A 21,872-nucleotide genomic window follows, 5' to 3' on the forward strand; every position below is an offset into this window, starting at 1 on the left:
ATTCAAATCAAGGAGGGTTAATGTTCCACAAAGTTTTCATTGTCCAAGAAAAGGGTTAAAATCTTGGGCTCTGCTTGCCCAGGACTCTCACAGCGGTATCAAATTTCAAGGTGGCACAGGCACAGGCTCTCTCTCTTTCTGGGCAGGGGGAGGTCTGACCTCTTTCAGTGACCAGAACCAAGAGAGTTCCCCTGGGAGTTCTGTTTTTAACCCCCTGTGTTCTCAGAGGCGTGTCCACGTCTCCAGTGGCCACACCAGATGCCAATATTAAAATCTGACCACTGATTGGTTTGACTACAACTTCCCGAAAAACTCACTTCCTTGTCAACCCAGGACATTTTTCCAACATCTACTTCTGAAAATCTGACATCAAAGCCAAAGGCCTCAGAGAGTATGTACAATGCTCACACATCCAAGCACACTTTTTGGAATAGAAGAGATGCACCATACTTTAAAAAATCCCTGCAAGTGGAAACAATCCATGCTAGAAAACCAAGATCTTCCCAGACTATTGGATTTAACTGATGTTATTTACAGACACACACACACACACACACACATATATAATATATATATATTTACACCTCGAATATTTTTCAATCCATGAAACTATTCATTCTAGAAAGGAGAAAAAAAAATAGAGCTAAGTGAACATAGAGTATATTATAATGGATCCTTTGAAAACCCAACATATCTTTAAATAGTTCTAATGTCACAAGGAACAGCCAGCTTCTCTTCTAGACTAGTTAAGTTGAAAAGAGGTAGTCACCAATTCCTCAGAAAAGAGGAAAATCAGGAAAATTGTATAATTCTCATGAAAGTGATGTTTATTCTACAAATTCAGTTAAATTTAAAGTTTAAGGGAAGCTTTAAAGACTTCAGCTGTAAACCACTAAATATATCCTTTACTTCTCTGAAATGTGGCATAATTTACTAGAGAACTTCAGAGAAAGTTTTAACATGCTTGATCCATGTGGTAGTATATGCACATGCAAAATGCCCAGTGAGTTATTCTTCTGGCCCTCCCAAATGCAAATTCAGTTGCTACCAGGAACTCTAAGAGCGATTCCAAATTTCACATTTGTGGAATTAGGACGTTCCCAATGGTTATCTTTACAAAAGGACAATCTGTAGTAAGCAATCTGAGTTCCAGGAAATATGCTTTTATTCCAGTTATTTCCTAGCAGCATAGCTGCTTGCCCCACTGATTTCAGTAAGTACAACAGTATGCCTCTTTAAGCATCAAGACATAGTTATTTTGGAAATAAATTTGAGTTGAACTCTAAAGTTTTCTTGATGAGTTAATATCCATAAGATATTTTTCTCAAAGTTTTGTCAATTTTGTCTTTGTAGAAGTCCTATACATGAAGGATTTAAGCAAATGTTTAAAATTTATTTACACTCATTTTTTGTCTAGTTTTCAGCTGCACCAAAAGGTATTGGTGAGTAGCTCAGCTGTGCTGTCCAGAGGACTGTAAGAAGCATCAGAAGTTTGCTCACTGAGCCTATCTTGTCACTTCTACCTAAAAGATGAGGCCTAACTAGTTAATCTGCTTCACAAGTGAGACTTTTCAGCAGTACTAGAACTCAAAGATGGACCATCACATTACACAAATACCATGGAACTTTGCACTGCTACAGCCTGCCACTGACTACAAATTATAGTTATTATAGGCTCTGAAAAAGTAATCTGGAACTAAAAAAACCCAAACAAGCATAGAGCACAGAAATATCTAAATGTATTGTTTCAACCCTGTGACATAAAGATGATTAAGCAGCAGTAAATTTTTTAGCTGCACTTGTAAAAATATGAAGAGGACCTTTGAAGAAATGGCAAATCTTCACTCATATTTTAGATTATTGCAGCAGAGAGCACAGAGACTTGTAGTGATCAATGAAAACCTGTGTTTAAAGTACTGCACTGTACAGATAATGAAATCCTAGAATAACAATCTACATAAAGAAGAAGTAGCATTCAGCATTATATTCTGCAGTGAAATGATAACTTTTGTTTTTAAAATAATGAAGCCTTTTCAGGTAATATTTGAAGACTCAAAAGGTGTTTCTGCACAATTCTTGAAAACACACACTCATTTGTCCTAGAACTAAAATATGCAACTACATATGTAGTGCTTATTTTAGAAAGTTAATCCTTTAAATATATTATAAGCCAACTCAGACATCTCCTTACCACACAAATTTTTCTCTCATTCTCTGTGGATGTGTCTACCCAGACCTTAGTAAAGCCTTGACACTGTCTCCCACAGCATTTTCCTGGAAAAGCTGGCAGCCCATGGGTTGGACAGGTGCTATCAAGCCCTGGAAAAGGCTCCTCAGGGCAGTGGTAGAGTCACCATCCCTGGAGGCATTTAAAAGACATGTAGATGTAGATCTTGAGGAGATGGTTTAGTGGTGGACCTGGCAGTGATGGGTTAATGTTTGGACTTGATAATCTTAGAGGCCTTTTCTAACCTAAATGATCTTATGAAGTGTAAAACTGGTAACATATTTAATCTCAAGATAGTTGATCAGTATAACTATAAGCAGCAGACAAGGTATTTGTTGAAGCTCTGAAATGAAAGCATAGAAAACATGACCTCTTAATTGCACGCACAAACTTGAAGGGAGAAGTTTAATGCATTCCTCAACAACATACATTTACATTAAAACCAGGATAAAAGGCATTCACAGATGTTAAAACTGGAAGCAAAAAAAAAAGTGCTGTAATTCATTCTGACCTGCAAAAACAGGCCATAAAAATTCAGCATAAGACCCCTTAACAAAAGTACTGTGAAAAAACTTCTATAAATTTCTTCTGAGCTAGAGTGCATCTTTCAGAAAAATGTTCAAAGACCAGGAGAGAGTAAAAAATGTTGCTTCTTTCTTGCAAATGCCAAAAGGGACTGTTGGGATGGTTCAGTCTTAACAATCACATACTACAGTTTTCCCAGTCATCTAATAGCCTAACAAACTTTCAAACCTGTATATAAAATTTGCTTAAAATGCTACTTGTTTTTTTTTTTTTTTTACAGTAGAATGCAAGGCTTATCCATGTGCACAATAACAGGATGATTTTAAAATTTAAACTTTGCTGAAAAAATGTAACAAGTTATATACACTTTCAGTATATGTAGCATTAATTTCAGCTTAAAATAAGTTGATTTTACTGAGTTTTATAATCAATGGGCAATAGTCCCTTAAGACAGAATAACTATCTAAATGGTTTTTGAACTATCTGAACTAATCTTAGTTTAAACTGGATTTCAGATAAATCACAGCAATGATGTTCTATGTGACAAAGCCAGGAGAACACATTTCCTTGGGGAAGGATGAGAAAGGAGAAACAAAGGACAAGAAATACATGGAGGTGAAGGAAAGAGAAAGTAAAATATACTAAGCTACATGGAATAGGAGGGATGCAAGAAGAAATGGAATAATGATGCAAAAAGGCAACCCTAGAAAAGATTTGCTAAAAACTATTAAGAAATATATGATGAACTAAATAAAGAATGTTTATGAAAATTAGATCTTCTAGTGTAGTAAAACAGTTATAAGTAAAAATGGCATGGAATAAAACTGGATGCTGTTTCTCTCAATTAGAGTGAGGACATTGTGGAAATGACATGAATATTTTATGTTCTATATCAGTTACTGACAAATAGACCTTGGCTTATCAAGAGATATCTTTATGAATTATAAACCCTAAATTATGAACACTGGAATTCGCTTAATTATATCCTAGAAAGTAGGCTACCAGAAAGTTGGGCAAAAAAATGTAAAACTAAAAATACACATGAAAAATCTGAAGTTCAGACACTTTCTCCAAAATCTGCATGGATGAACACTCAAAACTTGATTTGTAAGAGAAACAGTTATCCTTTCCATGAAACTTATTTCTAGTATCATTGTAAGAATATAGAATATCTAGAATATCTAGATATAATAGCAAAGAGACTGATATAAAACTTTTTTTCCCCTGGAAACTATGTCCAAAGTTATTTCAAAATATGTAAGAAATATATGACTTCATAAAACACAAAATACACAAAAACACTGCAGAAAAGCTATAAACCTGAATTTAAAATGAATGCATTGCTCATGTGTGACACTGCTAGTAGAGTCATGCCAACTGGATTAGTCAATAAAACCTTTAGGCATTACTAAAATATACTATATAAATAACCACATACAATACAGACTACAAAAAAAGCCTACTTCAGAAACATTTTAGAAAGGATACATACACTGCATATAGCTCTGAGGGCTCTATATTTACCAGTTTTCTGCACATAGAATTGTGTGATTTCAAAGTCTATCCATAGGAGCTGAACTCCATCAGAAAGTTTTCCATATGCCTTATAATGAACATAAAACTTTAATCTGAAATCTTTAGACTAAGCTGACAACAAGGATGTCAAATTTTTCTGTCTGACTCTAGATACCTAACATTGTTAGAACTGGAAACTTTGCCTGTTCTGAATATCAAAAAGGGATAGTGGAAATGTTCATATTTCCAGGATAAAGAGAAAATATTTAACAAGAAGGCTAACATTTTACAAATAAGCAATACTCATGCTGAATTGTTAAGCCTTTAAGGGTCAATACAATCAAGTTAGTAGAGACCAGACATAGCAAAATAAACTCATCATACCAATATCAACTCAGTACACATGCACATAAACTTAGCTATACATTCACAAAGATTTCTAAATCAGTTCTTATCAGATAAACGTTGTAAGAAAACATTTTATTTTCAAATTAATGAGCAATGATATACCCGGAACTGCATTCATAAATAATCCTGTATACAGTTAAAATCCTCTCCTCTGACACTTTATCTGCCTATTTTTGAGACACGACAGCTCTAGAAACATAACTACATAAGAAATCTAAATGCTCTAAATGCTCAACAATAAAAAAGAACCCTGACCAGTTAGCAACATTGATTTCACAATGTGAAATTATCTACTTCAGTCTGAAACCAAATAAACTAAAATTATAGCACCAAGAATAAAAAAGCATTAAATCTGCAGAAGAGACAATCAAATATCAAACCTATGATCTGTTATGAATAAATTCCTGTTTATATGACTAATTTGATAATGCCAGTCTACTGTTTACATTTCTTTCCTCCTTCTGCATACACTAGACCATAAGAGACAACACTATCTGAATTCTCCTAAAGATAGAACTTTTTAATAATCTTATTGTCACACAGCCTAAAGTATGGAGGCTTCCCAACAGAGCTGTATTTATAGTATAAGAGGCAGATGGGGCTTTGTAACTGCCTTCTTATCTCATAATGTAAAAATATCCCTTAGAAAAAACACATTTCATTTCCAAATAAAAACATAAAGGAATCTTAGGGCTTGTATACATTGTATTTCATAACACTTCAGCTACATCAATTTAGTTACAGAAGTACCATTCCTTTATACAGACACACCTAATCATTCATATCATAGTTATGTTTAACTAGATAAATTACCAGATTAAACTCATGTAACTGAAGTACATTTTAAGACTATTTAAGTGTTCCCACATTAGGAACTTGCATTGGAATAAACAAATTATTTTAGTTAGTGTAACAAGATTTCCAATAACCACAATCCCATAGATAAATTTCACTTTGTTTCCCAAAATCACCATATAAGCAAGAGTATAAACTATCAAACATTTGTGTTTAATTTCTAACCATAGGAGTAGCAAATCTAAAAGAAAAGGCATATACAAGATATAATGCAATTAACATAAAAAAAGACAACTTACCTTTATTAGATTTTGATGACTTGTTCTTGCTAGGTTTAAAACAAGAGCCCCTTGATTTATCTTCTCTATCCTTAATAAATTTCTGCACATCATCCAGTGAGAGTTTTTGAAGGACAACTATAGGCTTAGCTCCTTTATTTAGATCTTCAACTAGCCCAATCTTCTCTACTTTGTCCTGTTCACCTTTAAATTCAGTTTTCCTTGATTCCTGAGTGACATTGACATCTTTATCACGCTTGATTTTTGGAATGACAAAATGTTTCAATGCGCCAGATCTTGCCCCCAACAAATAACTGGGAAACTCTGCTTTACTGTCAGCATGTGCTTTATTACTATTTACTTTACTCTTATTACCATCTGTCCTTTGTTCATCCTTGCTGTTTTGTGATTTAAAGCCAGGTTTATCAGGTCTTGATTTATTAGAATCTCCTCTACCTTCTTGTTTAATGCGAGGGCTGTCAGGTCTTGCTTTCTGATCCCCAGAAGAAAACCTTTCCCTTGATTCACCAGACTCATGTCTATGTTTCCTTGCAAATTTCTCAGGTTTTGAACCATCAGATTTAATACCATGTTTAGAATCATGTTCATTTTTGTTTGAGGATCTCAAATATTCAGGTCTTCTGATCTTGGATGGATCTCCTCTGTATCTCTCTGACTCCTCCCTGTCCTCTGATCTTTGTTTGAGGCTATCACGGTCACGCCTTGGTGTATCAGAAACTGAGTGCCCATCAGGTCTCAGTTTTGTTGGATCGGGTCTACTTTCAGATTTTATCCTTGAAGGATCAGATTTCACATCTATTTTATGCCTAGATATTTCTATTTTCTTATCTGATAATGGTTTACTTGAGTCCCTTCTGATATCATGTCTATGTTTTGGCATTTCAGGCCTGCCTTCATTCTTCTGTTTCGGTGTTTCAGGCCTCTGCCTTATTTCCTGTTTGCCATTATTTTGTTTTCCCTCATTTTGTTTCATCTCCATTTGCCTGCTCTGGTTTTGTTTTGATTCTGTTTGTCTGTTCTCATTTTGTTTCACTTCCATTTGTCTGCTTTCATGCTTGCTTTCATGTTTAGCTTCTACCTGTTTCTTCTCATTCTGTTTACTTTCCAACTGCCTGCTCACATTTTGCTGAAATTCCATTTGTCTGTTTTCATTTTGCTGGATATCTGTCTTTTGAACCCCAAGGTCTGACATTTTCCTAAAAATCTCAGGATGGTTTTCAGGTTTAAATTTAAGAACTCCAACAGTGTCCTCTTGGGGAACACACACAAACACATCATTATACTGCTTAATTTCTTCAGGTTTTTTGATGGTGTCCAAATCCTGAGTTACTGTTGCCTGAGAGTCTGCTCTTCCTGCTTGCTGCAGATCAATACTAACCATCAGCGCTGGCCTTGCCCCATTCCCTGCAGAACCTGTCTCCTGAGAAGCTGCTCTATTTCCTCCAGTAGCACCTCCAACCTCCTGTGGTTTGTTTTCTTGTTTTCGCTTCTTCAGAGGCTTATCTACAAATTAAGAGAAAAATCACAAATGCTATATATTAGAAAGAGGCAAATGTCCAAGCAAAAATGTCCATTCCCCTCCACTCCCACCAATTAATCCTCCTCCACATGTATGTGCACACAAACAACAAAACTCAGTGAATTTAAAAGCAATAATAGAACTTCTCTAATACTTTTCAATGTGTTCGTTATCAATCTACCACGTGTCAATTAATCATTAAAAAACATCTTCAAAACATATTAAATAAATTCCTGTACAATTCCCAAGAGAACCATCTAATAAAGAAGCTGCAATAATGGCCAAAAATATCATTTACAGTTGAAGCAAGTTTTGAGGAATGCTACTATAAAAGATTCTCCTTTGCAGATTAAGCCTGGTTCATTATACATGAACTATGCAAGGATCTGCAATGATTAGGAGACAGAGCTTCTCCCTGCTTGATTCAGTTGGGTTTTGCATATATTGTAGCCAGGGAACACATGAACAAAAATTATTAAAATAAGTCCAACACTCCATGCTTCTCTTTGAAACAAGGAGTATACCAAGAGTTGGAGTCTGTACCACAGCACATATGAATAAGTGGGGGGGCCACTACACACTTAAAAGCTTCAGTATTTTCCCCTTGCAACCATAATGCTTTTCATGGATGAAATAAAAAATTCAGTGATAATTGTAGGTAGTGTCAAGAACTTGACTCTACAATAATCCTTTCAGTTTACATTAAAAAAAAAAATCATTAAAAGTAGAATACAGAAAAATAGAAAGTGAGCCAAGTACCTACCCTCCTGTAATTTGGTAGAATTCACAGAAATGAGAAGCACATGAAAATATCTATTCATTTAAAACACAACCTATTTATATTACCAACATGATACTCTAAACTTAAATTAATTTCTACCATGAAACTCAAAAGCCCTACCTGCACTAAGGCTTATATTCTCATTTTGTAGTTTATCAATAAAATATTTTCTCTGTAGTCAGAGAATATAATTTTAAGTCTAAGTAATGACCAAAGACAGGTTGAAAATTCTATCAAAATGTCTAGACCTCAAATACAATATAAGAAAAATAACTTATTTTGTGCTTAGATTTATGGTGCCTTTTCACCAAATGCCATGAACCAGCTCTCCTTTTGGGAGCAGGGGAAAAGTAAGGAGGATGCAATCAAGGAAGAAGGAATTAAACTCTTAACAAAAATATCCCCAACCTCTCAAATTGTAAACCAGAATTATAACTATGACTTCTAATTTCCTCTATACTTGTAGAAGATTCTGATTCAGAAGAATTAAAATTTTTAAGGATCATCTCCAAACTTAACATTAGAACACAGTAACAAGTAGTAAGATAGCCAACTCCAGTGATGTAAACAGGTTTGTGGGTTTTTTCTGTCATTTTAATTCTCAAATCTATTTGTATATCTCTAACTTCCTAAAACTCCAAAATTATGTATAACATTTAATGTCTGAAAGACAGTAAAGACAAATACAATAAACTCCACACAGAAACAGGTCAACTGCAAATAAGGAGCTTTTCAAAGTAGGAACACTTGCCAACTTTATGATAGACATGTGAACCAAAATAAATTTGATTAATTGAAAGTGCAGCTTTTTAGCATGGCGGTTTTTCCTTTTTCTGTCCAACAACAACAAAAACTGTTGGATTCATATGAGAGCTTATATAGATTAACTTCCTTACACTACTTATTAAAACAAATGTGGGGTTTTTTTGAACTTTCATACAATGACAAAAAATATTTTTCTCCCTGTGACTAAGAGGGCTTTGACCTGACTGAGCTTCATAGCAGGTCTTAGGAATGACCATGAAGTAGAAGCTTCCAAACTGAGAGGTTTCAAATTTGATTATTTAAAAAAAACCAAAACATATATATTAATATACATACATACACACACATCACTACCTTATTTCTCAATTAAAACTGTTGAAATTTTGAAACACAAATTGAGAAACTTGCGTTCTTATGAAAAAGTCAGTCAGCTTTTTCATTTTAATACAGAAATGTCAGTCACACTGAAAAAGTCCCATAAAGCTCTGATGGTGGATCTAGATTTTAAGACATTACTGTTACCAGTTATCCCTGTCCCTTTAACTGAGGTTATCACCTGTAGCAGAAGGGAACACACATTCACATTTGTACAAGTGTGTTTCATTGTCTAGTGCATCAGATTACAGCACTAGTGAAGACACTAGCATTAACCTAACCAGACTGAACAAGCCAGCTAAGAACCAAGCAAAGGTTTTCTTCTGCTACCCCTACTATAGGAGCAAGGCAAATGGTAAGATGTGATGCCTTAAACTGGTGTAGCTAGATCAATGACAACTCACCTTTCAGAGTCCTCACGCTGAGGGCTCTAAGATTAAACAACCAAAACAATTCAAGTATGACAAATTTTCTCTCTTGAACTTCCATGAGCTCAAAATGTTCACCATCATCCAAAATGTCCAATTGTAAGTTGAGAACATATAAATAGATGATTGCATCATAATTTGTCACATTCTCTCTAAATACAGAGCAACTTCTTTGCTTCTCTTGACAACTCGGTACTGATGTTTAATAAGTTATAACCACAAGCTGTTGATATCTTATCTGAGAAGAAAGGGGTGCCTTTAATGTCTTCTTTTACTAAATGTCAAGGTGATTGCAGATGGAGTTACAGATTATTCACAGATTTCTTGATATTTCCAGTGCATCTTGAGGGTGGTCCTCAAAACTAGACTTAATAATGACAGTTTTGCCTCTATGAGGGTTCTGGACCTAGGACAAAAAAGCTGACCCAAGTATACAAAAAGAAGCAAGTTTGCAGACAACACAAAACTGGGAGGACTTATTGACTCCCTTGAAGGCAGAGAGGCCCTGCAGAGAGACCCAGACAAATGAAGGAGCTGGGCAATCATCAACCATATGAAGTTCAACAAGGGCAAATGCTGGATTCTGCACCTGGGATGGGACAACCCTGGGTGTATGGACAGACTGGGGAATGAGAGGCCTGGAGAGCAGCTGCGGGAACGGACCTGAGGGTCCTGGTTGATGGCCAGTTGAACATGAATCAGCAGTGCCCTGGCAGCCAGGCGGGCCAACCATGTCCTCGAGTACATCAGGCACAGCACCACGAGCCAGTCAAGGGAGGGGGATTGTCCCGCCCTGCACTGGTGTGGCCTCACCTTGACTACTGGGGGCAGTTTTGGGCATCACAGTATAAGGAAGACATTACGCTATTGGAGAGTGTCCAAAGGAGGGCACAAGGATGGTGAAGGGCCTGAGGGGAAGCCATATGAGGAGCATCTGAGGTCACTTGGCTCGTTCAGCCTGGAGAAGAAGAGATTGAAGGAAAACCTCACCAGGGTCTGCAGCTTCCTCCCAAGGGGCAGCAGAGATGCAGACACTGAGCTCTGCTCTCTGGTGACCAATGACAGGACCTAAGGGAACAGCTCGAACTGTGTATGGGGAGGTTTAGGTTGGATATCAGGAAAAGGTTCTTCACACAGAGGGTGGTCAGGCACTGAACAGGCTCCCCAGGGAAGTGGTTACAGCCCCAAGGCTGCCAGAGCTCAAGAAGCATTTGGGCAACGCTCTCAGGAAATGGGTGGGATTGATGGGGTGTCCTGTGCAGGGCCAGGAGTTGGACTTGATGATTCTTGTGGGTCCCTTCCAGCTCAGGATATTCTATGAAAATATCAGGTTGAACTAGTACATTAAAGGTAGGATGAGTACATAGTACCACTGTCTTCACTGAGCATAATGGAAAATCTCCACTGAATGGGCACAAATACTTTTTTGTTTGCCATCATAGCTGCAGAAATATGAAAGGTGAAAAACACCATTGGGCTTTATCAAATTCTGAACTCACTTTGAACTATATGAGAATAATCGATAGAGTATCAGAGAAGTGAGGAGAGTAATTAACCTCTGAAAACAGATGTCTTCAAGTCTTCTCTTTTAGAATCAAGTATATGCAAGTTTGCATAAATCTGTCTTGTTAAGGCATGAGTCCCAAGACCCCATAGGGTCTTAATGAACAGATGAACTTAGGAACTTTACAATATCCATTCAAATGCTGTTCATAATCTTCAAGACGTCAGTATCCAAGCTTCGTCCACTTCATTCCGTAGATGACAGAATTTATTATCAGGATCTAGGAGTTGGCAAAAATATCAGACTAACATTTTTCTTTCAAATCATGCAGACCGAGGTTCAGAGCTTGCCACAGTTCTGAACAGGTAGGCTCTCATGCTCTTGAGACCAATTAAGTGTGATCAGGAACATTTTGCTTCACTCTTTACAGCAATTTTTGTAATGGAAGGAATATGTAGTAAGCCACAGAAGAGCTTTCTGACTATATTATAGATCAGGTATCCAAGTTTGTTGTTATCAGATTCTTTTCTTTTTAAAAATATTATTCACTTTTCCCCCTTCCCTGCCTCCCAAGAACACAGATATATCAAAAATGTATCTACATTTTGTTCAATTACTTGAACAAATTTATGACTGTTCAGAGTACAATCTGATCCCAGTTGTTCTCCTATGTGTGCATTGGTTTGTCTTGGAAAATTTGCATGTACATTCTCTTTACATAGCAACATGCTCACCAAAAGGCAGTACCTTGGTACTCAGAGCAAGATGATAAACTATCTAATTCTAAAAAATTGCAAAGATGTTCTGTCAAATTAAATGGGTCACTGTGGTGCAAGAAACAAAATATTACAGGAACCACAAGTTTGAAATGGATTTCCAAGCAGTTGTGTCTCACCTGTCCTGTTATGAACAGTATTCCTGGAGACAGGTTGTGGCCTTCATCTTTGGAAATATCTGCATGTCAAAACAATGAGTACTTTCAGATTTAGAAATTAATTACTGCAGAACCTCTGTGCAAAAACACATTGCACTGGAATAACCACAGATACCTTTGAATATATTTCTGATGAAACTGCAAGTCAATTGTGATTTGCAGCATATCCATGCTGAAAATGGATATACTTGGAAGCTGAGCAAGTATTAGGGACAGTAGCTGGATGAGGGGAGCTGTATTAAAGAAGTATCTGCCTTCTTCCATTTAATCTGAAATCTTTCCAAAGCCGCAGCCAGAACACCACTAGTGCTGAAGTCTTCGATGTTACTGCTTTCTTGCAAACACGATGATTGTCTTAAGTCTCAGATTAAACTTTTTCAACAAATTAGTATAATAGGATGATAGCCTAAAACCCTCTAGAACTGGATGTCCTAGCAGATGGAAATGGGTGTTGTGTAAATACTTGTGAAAAGGTAACAAGGCTAAATAAGAACCACATGCATGGTTGCTGAGATTTGTTTTAGCAGAATGGTAACACTCTGTTCTATTAACACTGTTTGGTAAACTTTAAAATCCAGAGATTTCTGATTTCTCTTGAAGACACAACATATAAATTACCACTTCCCCATTTATACCTTGTAAGGAATTCAGTTAGAGACTTCATATCCAAGATGGATGTGACTGTACTCTTCAGAACCACAAAGATTGATCCTCTAAAGCTGAATTCTGTGTGAAGCATTTTGATGACTCCAGTAAAAATTTTTGCATAACAACTAAGAGTAGAATATTTTAAAGCTCTAACACTCTTCAGAGATTATTGGGATATGCCTCCACTCATTTAAAATACCACTTATTTGCATTATTTAAATCAGCAGTGAATAAATTTATCCCAAATATACCAGACCTAAGCAGTTATTACTTATTGTCAAACCTTCAATTTTTGAACATGAAAGACAAGTCATCCAGAGGCCAATTATGAGCTTATCTTATTTAAGCTAACAGTCAAGACTAGGAATTTTCAACAAATAATACATAACCATATGCCTAAATAACAAATCTATGTTTACTGGGGCCTGCATTCTGCTGCCAGAGGAATGGAGAAAAATGCATTGGCAATGTCAATAGTGGCATACCACTTTGCTGCCTTGGACACCAGCTCGTACTGGAGCTCCAACATGTCTGGCACAGCAGCGCTCAGTGGTGGAGTCACTTCATTCAATGCACGGTAGTCCACCGTCAATCTCCAGTCTCCTTCAGATTTACGCACAGGCCAGATGGGACTGTTGAAGGGTGAGTGGGTTTTGCTGACCACCCCTTGGCTCTCCAACTCACGAACCATCTTCCGCCCAGGGGAGGAACCAAGCCTTCCTACCTGGATATAATCTGAGATTTTTGGAACACCACAGGCAGCCTTACCTACTGGATTCCCAGAACACAAGAGCTACAGAACCACCACTGGACCTTCAGAAGAAGACCAGACCCTTCTACAGGATCACCACTTCAACAGAACCACATCTATCACTTCAACAGGACTGCAGCCACCATTTAATCAGACTGCTACCACCACCCTGACCAAAAGGGTGTCAGGTTGTATCCTGACTCTGACAGTTTAAGCCAGTGTTTTCTGCCTTTATTTTAATTTTCCTATTAAATTATAGTTCTGACTTAGAGTCTCCCACTGGTTTGTTTTCAAACTAACATATATTTTGGCGCCCAATGTGTGGCGGTCCAGAGAGAAGTCAGAATTAAAATTTTGTATTAACAGAAACCTTATCACCATGATGCTCAACATGTTTATATCGGTATTGTACCTTGCTCTCTATATTTTCCCATACATGGGGTACTATTTGCCGGCCGTGATGCTCCATTTGAGACCAGGGAATGGTAGGAAAATTGCTTTATTGGTTTATTATGTCTATTGCATGATAACCTCCAAGGCAATGAACATCATCTGGAATATATACTCAATTTTGTTTGCTTGTCCTAGTCTGGGCTGCTATGTCTGGGGCCTCCTCAACAATTGCACTCATCCCCAAGGGGGAAGAGTAGAGAATGGTTTCTTCCAGCTTTTCAGGCCAGACACAGCACTCTTGGAAAATATTGAGTTCCTTCTGGATATCAGGGATGGCATAATCTTGGTATTAGTTTTGCTTTGTCTTCTCTTTATGGCCTGCACTGTGTACACCATGCTCGGTGTCAGGACAGTACTTGGTATGGTACATCTTCAGGAAGAGGAGGAGAAAAGAAGCAAAGCAATAGGCACCATGTCCATGTGAACCATCACTAAGCCAGAAGGACAGCCCAAGCCAGTAGCAGTTGTCCCCATGCAGAAAAAGAAATCAAAGAGAGTAAATCAGTCCGCATAGTGACTGATGAAGAAGCAACTGGACCTTTGCACCCAACAGAGGAAACAGAACTGGAAATCAACACTTGGTCTCTGTCCCTGGATGAGCTGTGCGACCTGTGGAGGGAGTTCATCTGCCCAGCAAACTAGTCCATCCAGACCTGGCTGCTCCACATCTGGGACACCACAGCTAATGACACCATTCTGGATGGAAGTGAGGCCAGGCAACTGGGATCCCTGTCCTGGGACGTGGTCATTGACCAGGGGATTTGGAGAACCCAGGACACTCTCAGCCTCTGGTGGCAACTGCTGGCAAGTGTAAGGGACAGATACCTTTGTAAAGAAGACCTCCAGGTGCACCAAAGAAAACAGAGCACAATGGAACAAGGTATCCTATGCCTAAGGGAATTAGCTGTGCTGGAGATAATTTTTTCAGAAGATGAGAGATTCCCTAAGAGCCCAGATGGTGTCCAGTGCACATCACAAATGTAGTTGAGATTTGTGCAGCTTGGACCAGAGATATAGTCCTGTTACCTAGCAATGCTGCAATGGAGGGAAGGAGAGGACAAGGTGGGTGCATTGGTCAACGAACAGAGAATTTACAAGGACACTGTTACCGCCCTGTTATGCACCCATGTCTCGTCCATGGAAACAAAGCTGGCTGAGCAAGTCTGGAGCTTGATTGAAGAGGGCCATCAGAAACTGAGAAACAAACATAAGGAAGGAATTTACCACATCTCACCAGAACCAACAAGAGTCTCTGCCATTAGGAGCCGGCGTCCCCCAGGACAGGAGAGAGGATACACTCCACGAGGTAACTTCTGGTTTTTCCTTCAGGAGCATGGAGACGACATGAGGAAGTGGGATAGAAAACCCACTGTTGGAATGTTGGGGGACACAAGACAGATGATGAACTTTGGACCTGGTTAACATAAGAGATTCAATAACAGGATGCCTTGGCAAAAGCAAACGGAACTTTGAAAATAAGACCTAGATTGCAAGAAGATTAAATCAAACGGGTTTACCGGAAAAAGAAAATCCCATTAAACTCTGCAAGCAAGAGATGTTGTTATATGCATAAGTTTGTGTATGTGATTTTAACCTAATCATTGTAGTACACACTACTAGTCTCCTTGAAATAGTATACAAGCGTTTGCATCCTATAATAAAATCGGATTCTGATCACCGAATCAGTTTTCCCCGTCTCCCTCCATCGCTGACAACCCACCTCCTCCTTAGCAGCCTGAGTACATAAACTGAAAAGAGAAACATCTATCACAAGAAGCTCATCTAGCGTCAATGCTGCTCCGGTCTCACGTGGAGAGAACTCCAGATGGTATAGGAAGAATAATATGACCTATTCTCTTGAAGGGACCTCAGGAACATATTTACAGAACAGCAACATGTACCATGACCAGGATTAGAGGGGCCCTGCCTCTAGCCAGGTAGAGGAAAGGGACAATCAGATATTTGGGACTGTGTGGCTCTGATGACCTGGCATGTCTGACCCACAAAGATATACGGCTTTGGTTGACACTGGCGCTCAATGTACCCTGATACCATCAAGGTATGTGGGAGCAGGATCCATTTCTATTTCTGGGTGACAGGAGGATCCCAGCAGCTGACTGTATTGGAGGCCGAAGTGAGTTTAACTGGGAATGAGTGACAGAAACATCCCATCATGACTAGCCCAGAGGCCCCATGCGTCCCCGGCATAGACTCTCTCAGGAGTGGGTATTTCAAAGACTCAAAAGGAAATCGTTGGGCTTTTGGGATAGCTGCTCTAGAGACAGAAGAAATCAGACAACTGAATATCCTGCCTGGTCTCTCAGATAACCTCTGCTGTGGGACTGCTGAAAGTGGAAGAACAACAGGTACCAATCACCACAGCAACAGTGCACTGTCGGCAATATCACACTGACAGAGACTCTGTGATTCCCATCCATAAGATGATTAATGAACTGGAGATCCAAGGGGTGGTCAGCAAGGCTCATTCACCCTTTAACAGCCCTATATGGCCAGGGTGTAAGTCCAATAGAGAATGGAGACTGATGGTAGATTACCGTGGTCTGAATGAAGTCACACCACCATTAAGTGCTGCTGTGCCAGACATGCTGGAACTTCAGTACGAGCTGGAGTCCAAGGCAGCAAAGTGGTATGTAACCATGGATATTGCCAATGCCTTTTTCTCCATTCCTCTGGCAGCAGAGTGCAGGGCCCAGTTCGCCTTCAGCTGGAGGGGCGTGCAGTACACCTGGAACTGGCTGCCCCAGGGGTGGAAGCACAGTTCTACCATCTGCTATGGACTGATCCAGACTGCACTGGAAAAGGGCAAGGCTCTGGAACACCTACAGAGTATAGATGGCAAAATCATATGGGGGAACATAGCAGGAGAAGTCTTCGAGAAAGGAGAGATTATCCAAATTCTGTTGAAAGCTTGTTTTGCCATTAGGCAAAGTAAGGTTAAGGGACCTGCTCAAGAAATTCAGTTTCTAGGAGTCATGTGGCAAGATGAACATTGCCAGATCCCGACAGAGGTAATCAACAAAATCACTGCTGTGTCCCCACCTACCAACAAGAAAAGAACTCACACTTTTCGAGGAGCCATGGGCTTTTGGAGGATACATATCTCGGAGTACAGCATGATTGTAAACCCTCTTTATCTTGGGACTGTCTTGGGGTGATTTTATGATGATGCTGTATTCTCTGTCTGCTTTACGCCCAGAAAACAACTGCTGTAGCTTTAAGATGGACCCGGGGGGTGGGGTGGGGAGCCTTGGGCTCCTGCGCGGGCTCTGTTCAATCTCTCTCTCCAGCGTGGTCGGTGGCTACATGGATTGTTAATTCATTGCCTTTTCTTGCTGGTTTAATTTTTGCCAATGTAGGCAAGAAGCTTCTGGGTTTTTTGATTTTTTTTTTTCTTCCCCTGGCCTGGAAGCATTTCACCGGCAAATCTTTCCGGCAGGTTTTTTTTTTGTTGGTTTTTTTTTTCTCTCCGGCCTGGGGAGCCTGTGGAGCCGCTCTAGCCGGTCCAAACCCCGGAAAGACCGAGCCAGCGAAAGAAGGGACATTCAACTCCACCAACTTCACCGGCTGTGAGAAGACCCAAACCAGAAATCCAACAGGTTCGCAGCTGCTGCGTCAACTCTGTTCTCCTCCCCTCACAAAGATGGACGGTCACCATCTTTGTCTCTCAGCCACGTGGCAAGTTGGGGGTGGGGTGTAAGGTTCAATTTTCTTTTTTTCCTGTGCTTTGTGGGTATCTTGCTTTGTTAATAAACAGTTTTCCCTTTTTTTCACTTTAATCCCCTGGTATCCATTTCTCTCACTGGCAGAAGAAAAGGGAGTTATTGAAGCCCTCTCTCTTTAGATTTTAGAGCATTCTTCTCCTAGAATTTGTCTCCAAACTGAGACAGTGACACGAAAGAGAAATGATTTCCAGTGGGGCCCTGAATAACAACAAGCATTCAAAAAATTAAGCAGGAGATTGCCCATGCAGTAGCCCTTGGGCCAGTCAGAACGGGGCAGGATGTGAAGAATGTGCTCTACACTGCGGCTGGGGAGAATGGTCCTTCCTGGAGCCTCTGACAGAAGGGACCTGGAGAGACTCGAGGATGATTGCCTAGGCTCTGGAGTCAGGGATACAAAGGATCTGAGGCCAGCTATACCCCAACCCAGAAAGAAATTCTTGCAGCTTATGAAGAGGTTTGAGCTGCCTCAGAAGTAATTGTCACCAAAGCACAGCTGCTTCTGGCACCCTGACTACCAGTGCTGGGTTGGATGTTCAAAGGAAAGGTTCCTGCCACTGACACCACATGAAGCAAGCGGATTGCGCTGATCCCAGACAGGACATCTTAATCGCCCTGTGATTCTGGAAATCATAACAAACTGGCCTGAAGGTGAGACTTTTGGATTATCTTCTGAAGAGGAGGAACAAGTGACACGTGCTGAGGAAGCCCCACCATATAATGAGCTACTGGAGACTGAAAGACGATATGCCCTCTTCACTAATGGTTCCTGCCGAATTGTAGGTGCTAACTGGAAATGGAAAGCTGCAGTATGGAGCCCCACATGACGAGTTGCACAAGCTACTGAGGGACAAGGTGGATCGAGTCAGGTTGCAGAGCTTAAAGCCCTCCAGCTGGCTTTGGATATTGACAAACGAGAAGTGGCTGAGGCTCTATCTCTACACCAACTCATAGATGGTAGCTAATGCTCTGTGGGGATGGCTGGATTGCTGGAAAAAGGCCAACTGGCAGTGCAGAGGGAAACCCATCTGGGCCACTGAGATTTGGCAGGACATCGCCACCCAAGTAGAGAGGCTGACTGTGAAGGTTCGACACGTGGATGCACACCTACCCAAGAGTCGAGCTAATGAAGAGCATTGTAACAATGAGCAAGTGGATCAAGCTGCCAAGGTGAAAGTATCACAGGTGCATCTGGACTGGCAGCGCAAGGGAGAATTATTTCTAGCTCATTGGGCCCACGATGCCTCTGGTCATCAGGGGAGAGATGCAACATACCCATGGGCTCATGACTGATGGGTGGACTTAACTACTGACACTATCTCACAGGTCATCTGCGGCTGTGAGACATGTGCTACAGTCAAACAGGCCAAGCGGGAGAAGCCTCTGTGGTGCAGTGGACGATAGTCAAAGTATAGGTATGGAGAAGCATGGCAAATTGACTACATCACGCTTCCCCAGACATGCCAATGCAAGCACTATGTGCTGACCATGGTGGAAGCCACCACAGGATGGTTGGAGACCTACCCTGTGCCTCACACTACTGCCCGGAACACCATCTTGGGTCGGGAAAAGTAAGCCTGGTAGAGACATGGCACCCCTGAGAGAAGCAAGTTGGACAATGAGACCCATTTCAAGAACAACCTTATAAACACCTGGGCCAGAGAACATGGTATTGAATGGATATACATGGGCTCATGACTGATGGGTGGACTTAACTACTGACACTATCTCACAGGTCATCTGCGGCTGTGAGACATGTGCTACAGTCAAACAGGCCAAGCGGGAGAAGCCTCTGTGGTGCAGTGGACGATAGTCAAAGTATAGGTATGGAGAAGCATGGCAAATTGACTACATCACGCTTCCCCAGACATGCCAATGCAAGCACTATGTGCTGACCATGGTGGAAGCCACCACAGGATGGTTGGAGACCTACCCTGTGCCTCACACTACTGCCCGGAACACCATCTTGGGTCGGGAAAAGTAAGCCTGGTAGAGACATGGCACCCCTGAGAGAAGCAAGTTGGACAATGAGACCCATTTCAAGAACAACCTTATAAACACCTGGTCCAGAGAACATGGTATTGAATGGATATATCATATCCATTATGCACCAGCTGCCGGGAAAGTTGAACGGTGCAACGGACTACTAAAGACCACTCTAAAGGCACTTGGTGGGGGGATCTTCAAAAATTGGGAAGTGAATTTAGCAAAAGCCACCTGGATAGTCAGCAAACGAGGCTCCATCAATCCAGCTGGTCCTGCCCAATCTCAACCTTTGCACACAGTGGATGGAGATAAAGTCCCTGTGGTACACATAAGAAGTATTTTAAAAATGACTGTTTAGATTAGTCCCACCTCAGACAAAGGCAAACCCATCCATGGAAGTGTTTTTGTTCAAGGACCTGGCTACACTTGGTGGGTAATACAGAAAGATGGGGAAACCTGATATATATCACAAGGAGACCTAATTTTAAGTGAGAGCTGTGTGTAAAGTTTTATTGTATATATATATATATATAAGTTGAGTTTAAAGAGGGTATTGATTTGGGTATGATGTAGATGGTAATAGAATAAGGGGTGGATAATGTCTTAGGTTACAATGTAAGATGCAACCAAAAGTATGTATTCTATCACCATTTTCATAAGCTGTTCAAAACAGGTGGGACAGTGTTCTTATCTTTTCCATGACTCAACCCTGCTAACTCCTTCCAGGGCATATCTTCTGTTAATGGGCCATCGAGTCTCATTGCATGACTCAAAATTACATCATCCCATTGTGAGAAGCACTGCCCAGGGGAGGAACCAAGCCTTCCTACCTGGATATAATCTGAGATTTTTGGAACACCACAGGCAGCCTTACCTACTGGATTCCCAGAACACAAGAGCTACAGAACCACCACTGGACCTTCAGAAGAAGACCAGACCCTTCTACAGGATCACCACTTCAACAGAACCACATCTATCACTTCAACAGGACTGCAGCCACCATTTAATCAGACTGCTACCACCACCCTGACCAAAAGGGTGTCAGGTTGTATCCTGACTCTGACAGTTTAAGCCAGTGTTTTCTGCCTTTATTTTAATTTTCCTATTAAATTATAGTTCTGGCTTAGAGTCTCCCACTGGTTTGTTTTCAGACTAACACACTCCCCTTTGAAGGAGAGACTCAGCAAACATAAGTCAAAAATTTTAGTCTCACTGCTAGCTCCCTTACAGAAGAAACTAAGAAAGTAAAGTCATGAACCTGGTATAGGAAGCTTTATAGAACAAACATAATTACAAAGGCTCCAAAGTAGAGACCAGAGGGCTTCTAGCTGCTGCAGTTCAGAGGAAGGGATTTCCAAGAATCTGAACAGAAACTGCTGATAATTTTTAGCAATCTGTCAAGGGATTTTATCAAACTTCTGGTCACTATGCAAAAAACAGTCCATCAAGAGGGGTGTCCAAACTAATTCAAAAAAATAAAAAGAACACAAACCAAACCAAAAACAAAACCTCTAAAATTACTACAGGAATCTCTGACATGCCTTAGTGTGTAGCACAATTCATAATCTTCATTTTGGTAAAGTTCTGTTTGTTTTCTTGAGTATGACAATAATGTAATCAGCATAACTGGAGGATAAAATATGATCTTATGAATTTTTTCTGCTTAAGAATGTTTGGTAAATCATTATTCCCTGTCAATTATATTAATGCAAAAGAAATATTACACTAGATAATAACAAGAATTGAACTACAGCAAATTATAATCAAGCATCTCCACTTGTTTAAAGACTGGAGGCTGTAATTTAACCTTCCTGAATTGCTTTTATAAACAATATGATATCAATTTATCTGTGAGAGAGATTTTTCTGAAACAAATTTGGGGTTTTATCCATATGATTGTTTTGTAAAGAATTATAGTTTTGTAAACTTAATTGTTAAAAAATCTGAGAAAAACCTGAAGCGTGAATACTTTTGAAATACATAATGCAACACCTAACTTTACAAGAAAAAGGCAACACACTAACAGTAGACTTAAAGACTAATTATTTCATGTATCACATACAGATTAACATTTCCAGTCAGTTCCAAATTCATTTGTAGGAACAACAAACTTACAAAATAAGGAAATTACTTTAAAATTTATTGGTGACCACTTTTAATCTCCCTTCCAGATGTTGATTTTATTCTGACATAATACCTTGCATTCAAAAGTATTTTCA

At 39.8% G+C, this 21,872-nt stretch overlaps 1 protein-coding gene across 2 annotated transcripts in view; it reads right to left on the reverse strand.

Moving 5' to 3' along the window:
• The window catches only part of LOC121357455 (nipped-B-like protein), a 128,109-nt gene that overhangs the window by 21,286 nt on the left and 84,951 nt on the right, over positions 1-21,872 (reverse strand). For both annotated transcript variants that reach the window (XM_041474719.1, XM_041474718.1), the window contains one exon: positions 5,770-7,272. In XM_041474719.1, the coding sequence (XP_041330653.1) occupies positions 5,770-7,272 (1,503 nt within the window). The remainder of the gene's footprint in view (positions 1-5,769; positions 7,273-21,872) is intronic.

Source organism: Pyrgilauda ruficollis, unplaced genomic scaffold, assembly GCF_017590135.1.
Source record: "Pyrgilauda ruficollis isolate IOZ18807 unplaced genomic scaffold, ASM1759013v1 scaffold334, whole genome shotgun sequence".
In the NCBI taxonomy this organism is placed as follows: domain Eukaryota; kingdom Metazoa; phylum Chordata; class Aves; order Passeriformes; family Passeridae; genus Pyrgilauda; species Pyrgilauda ruficollis.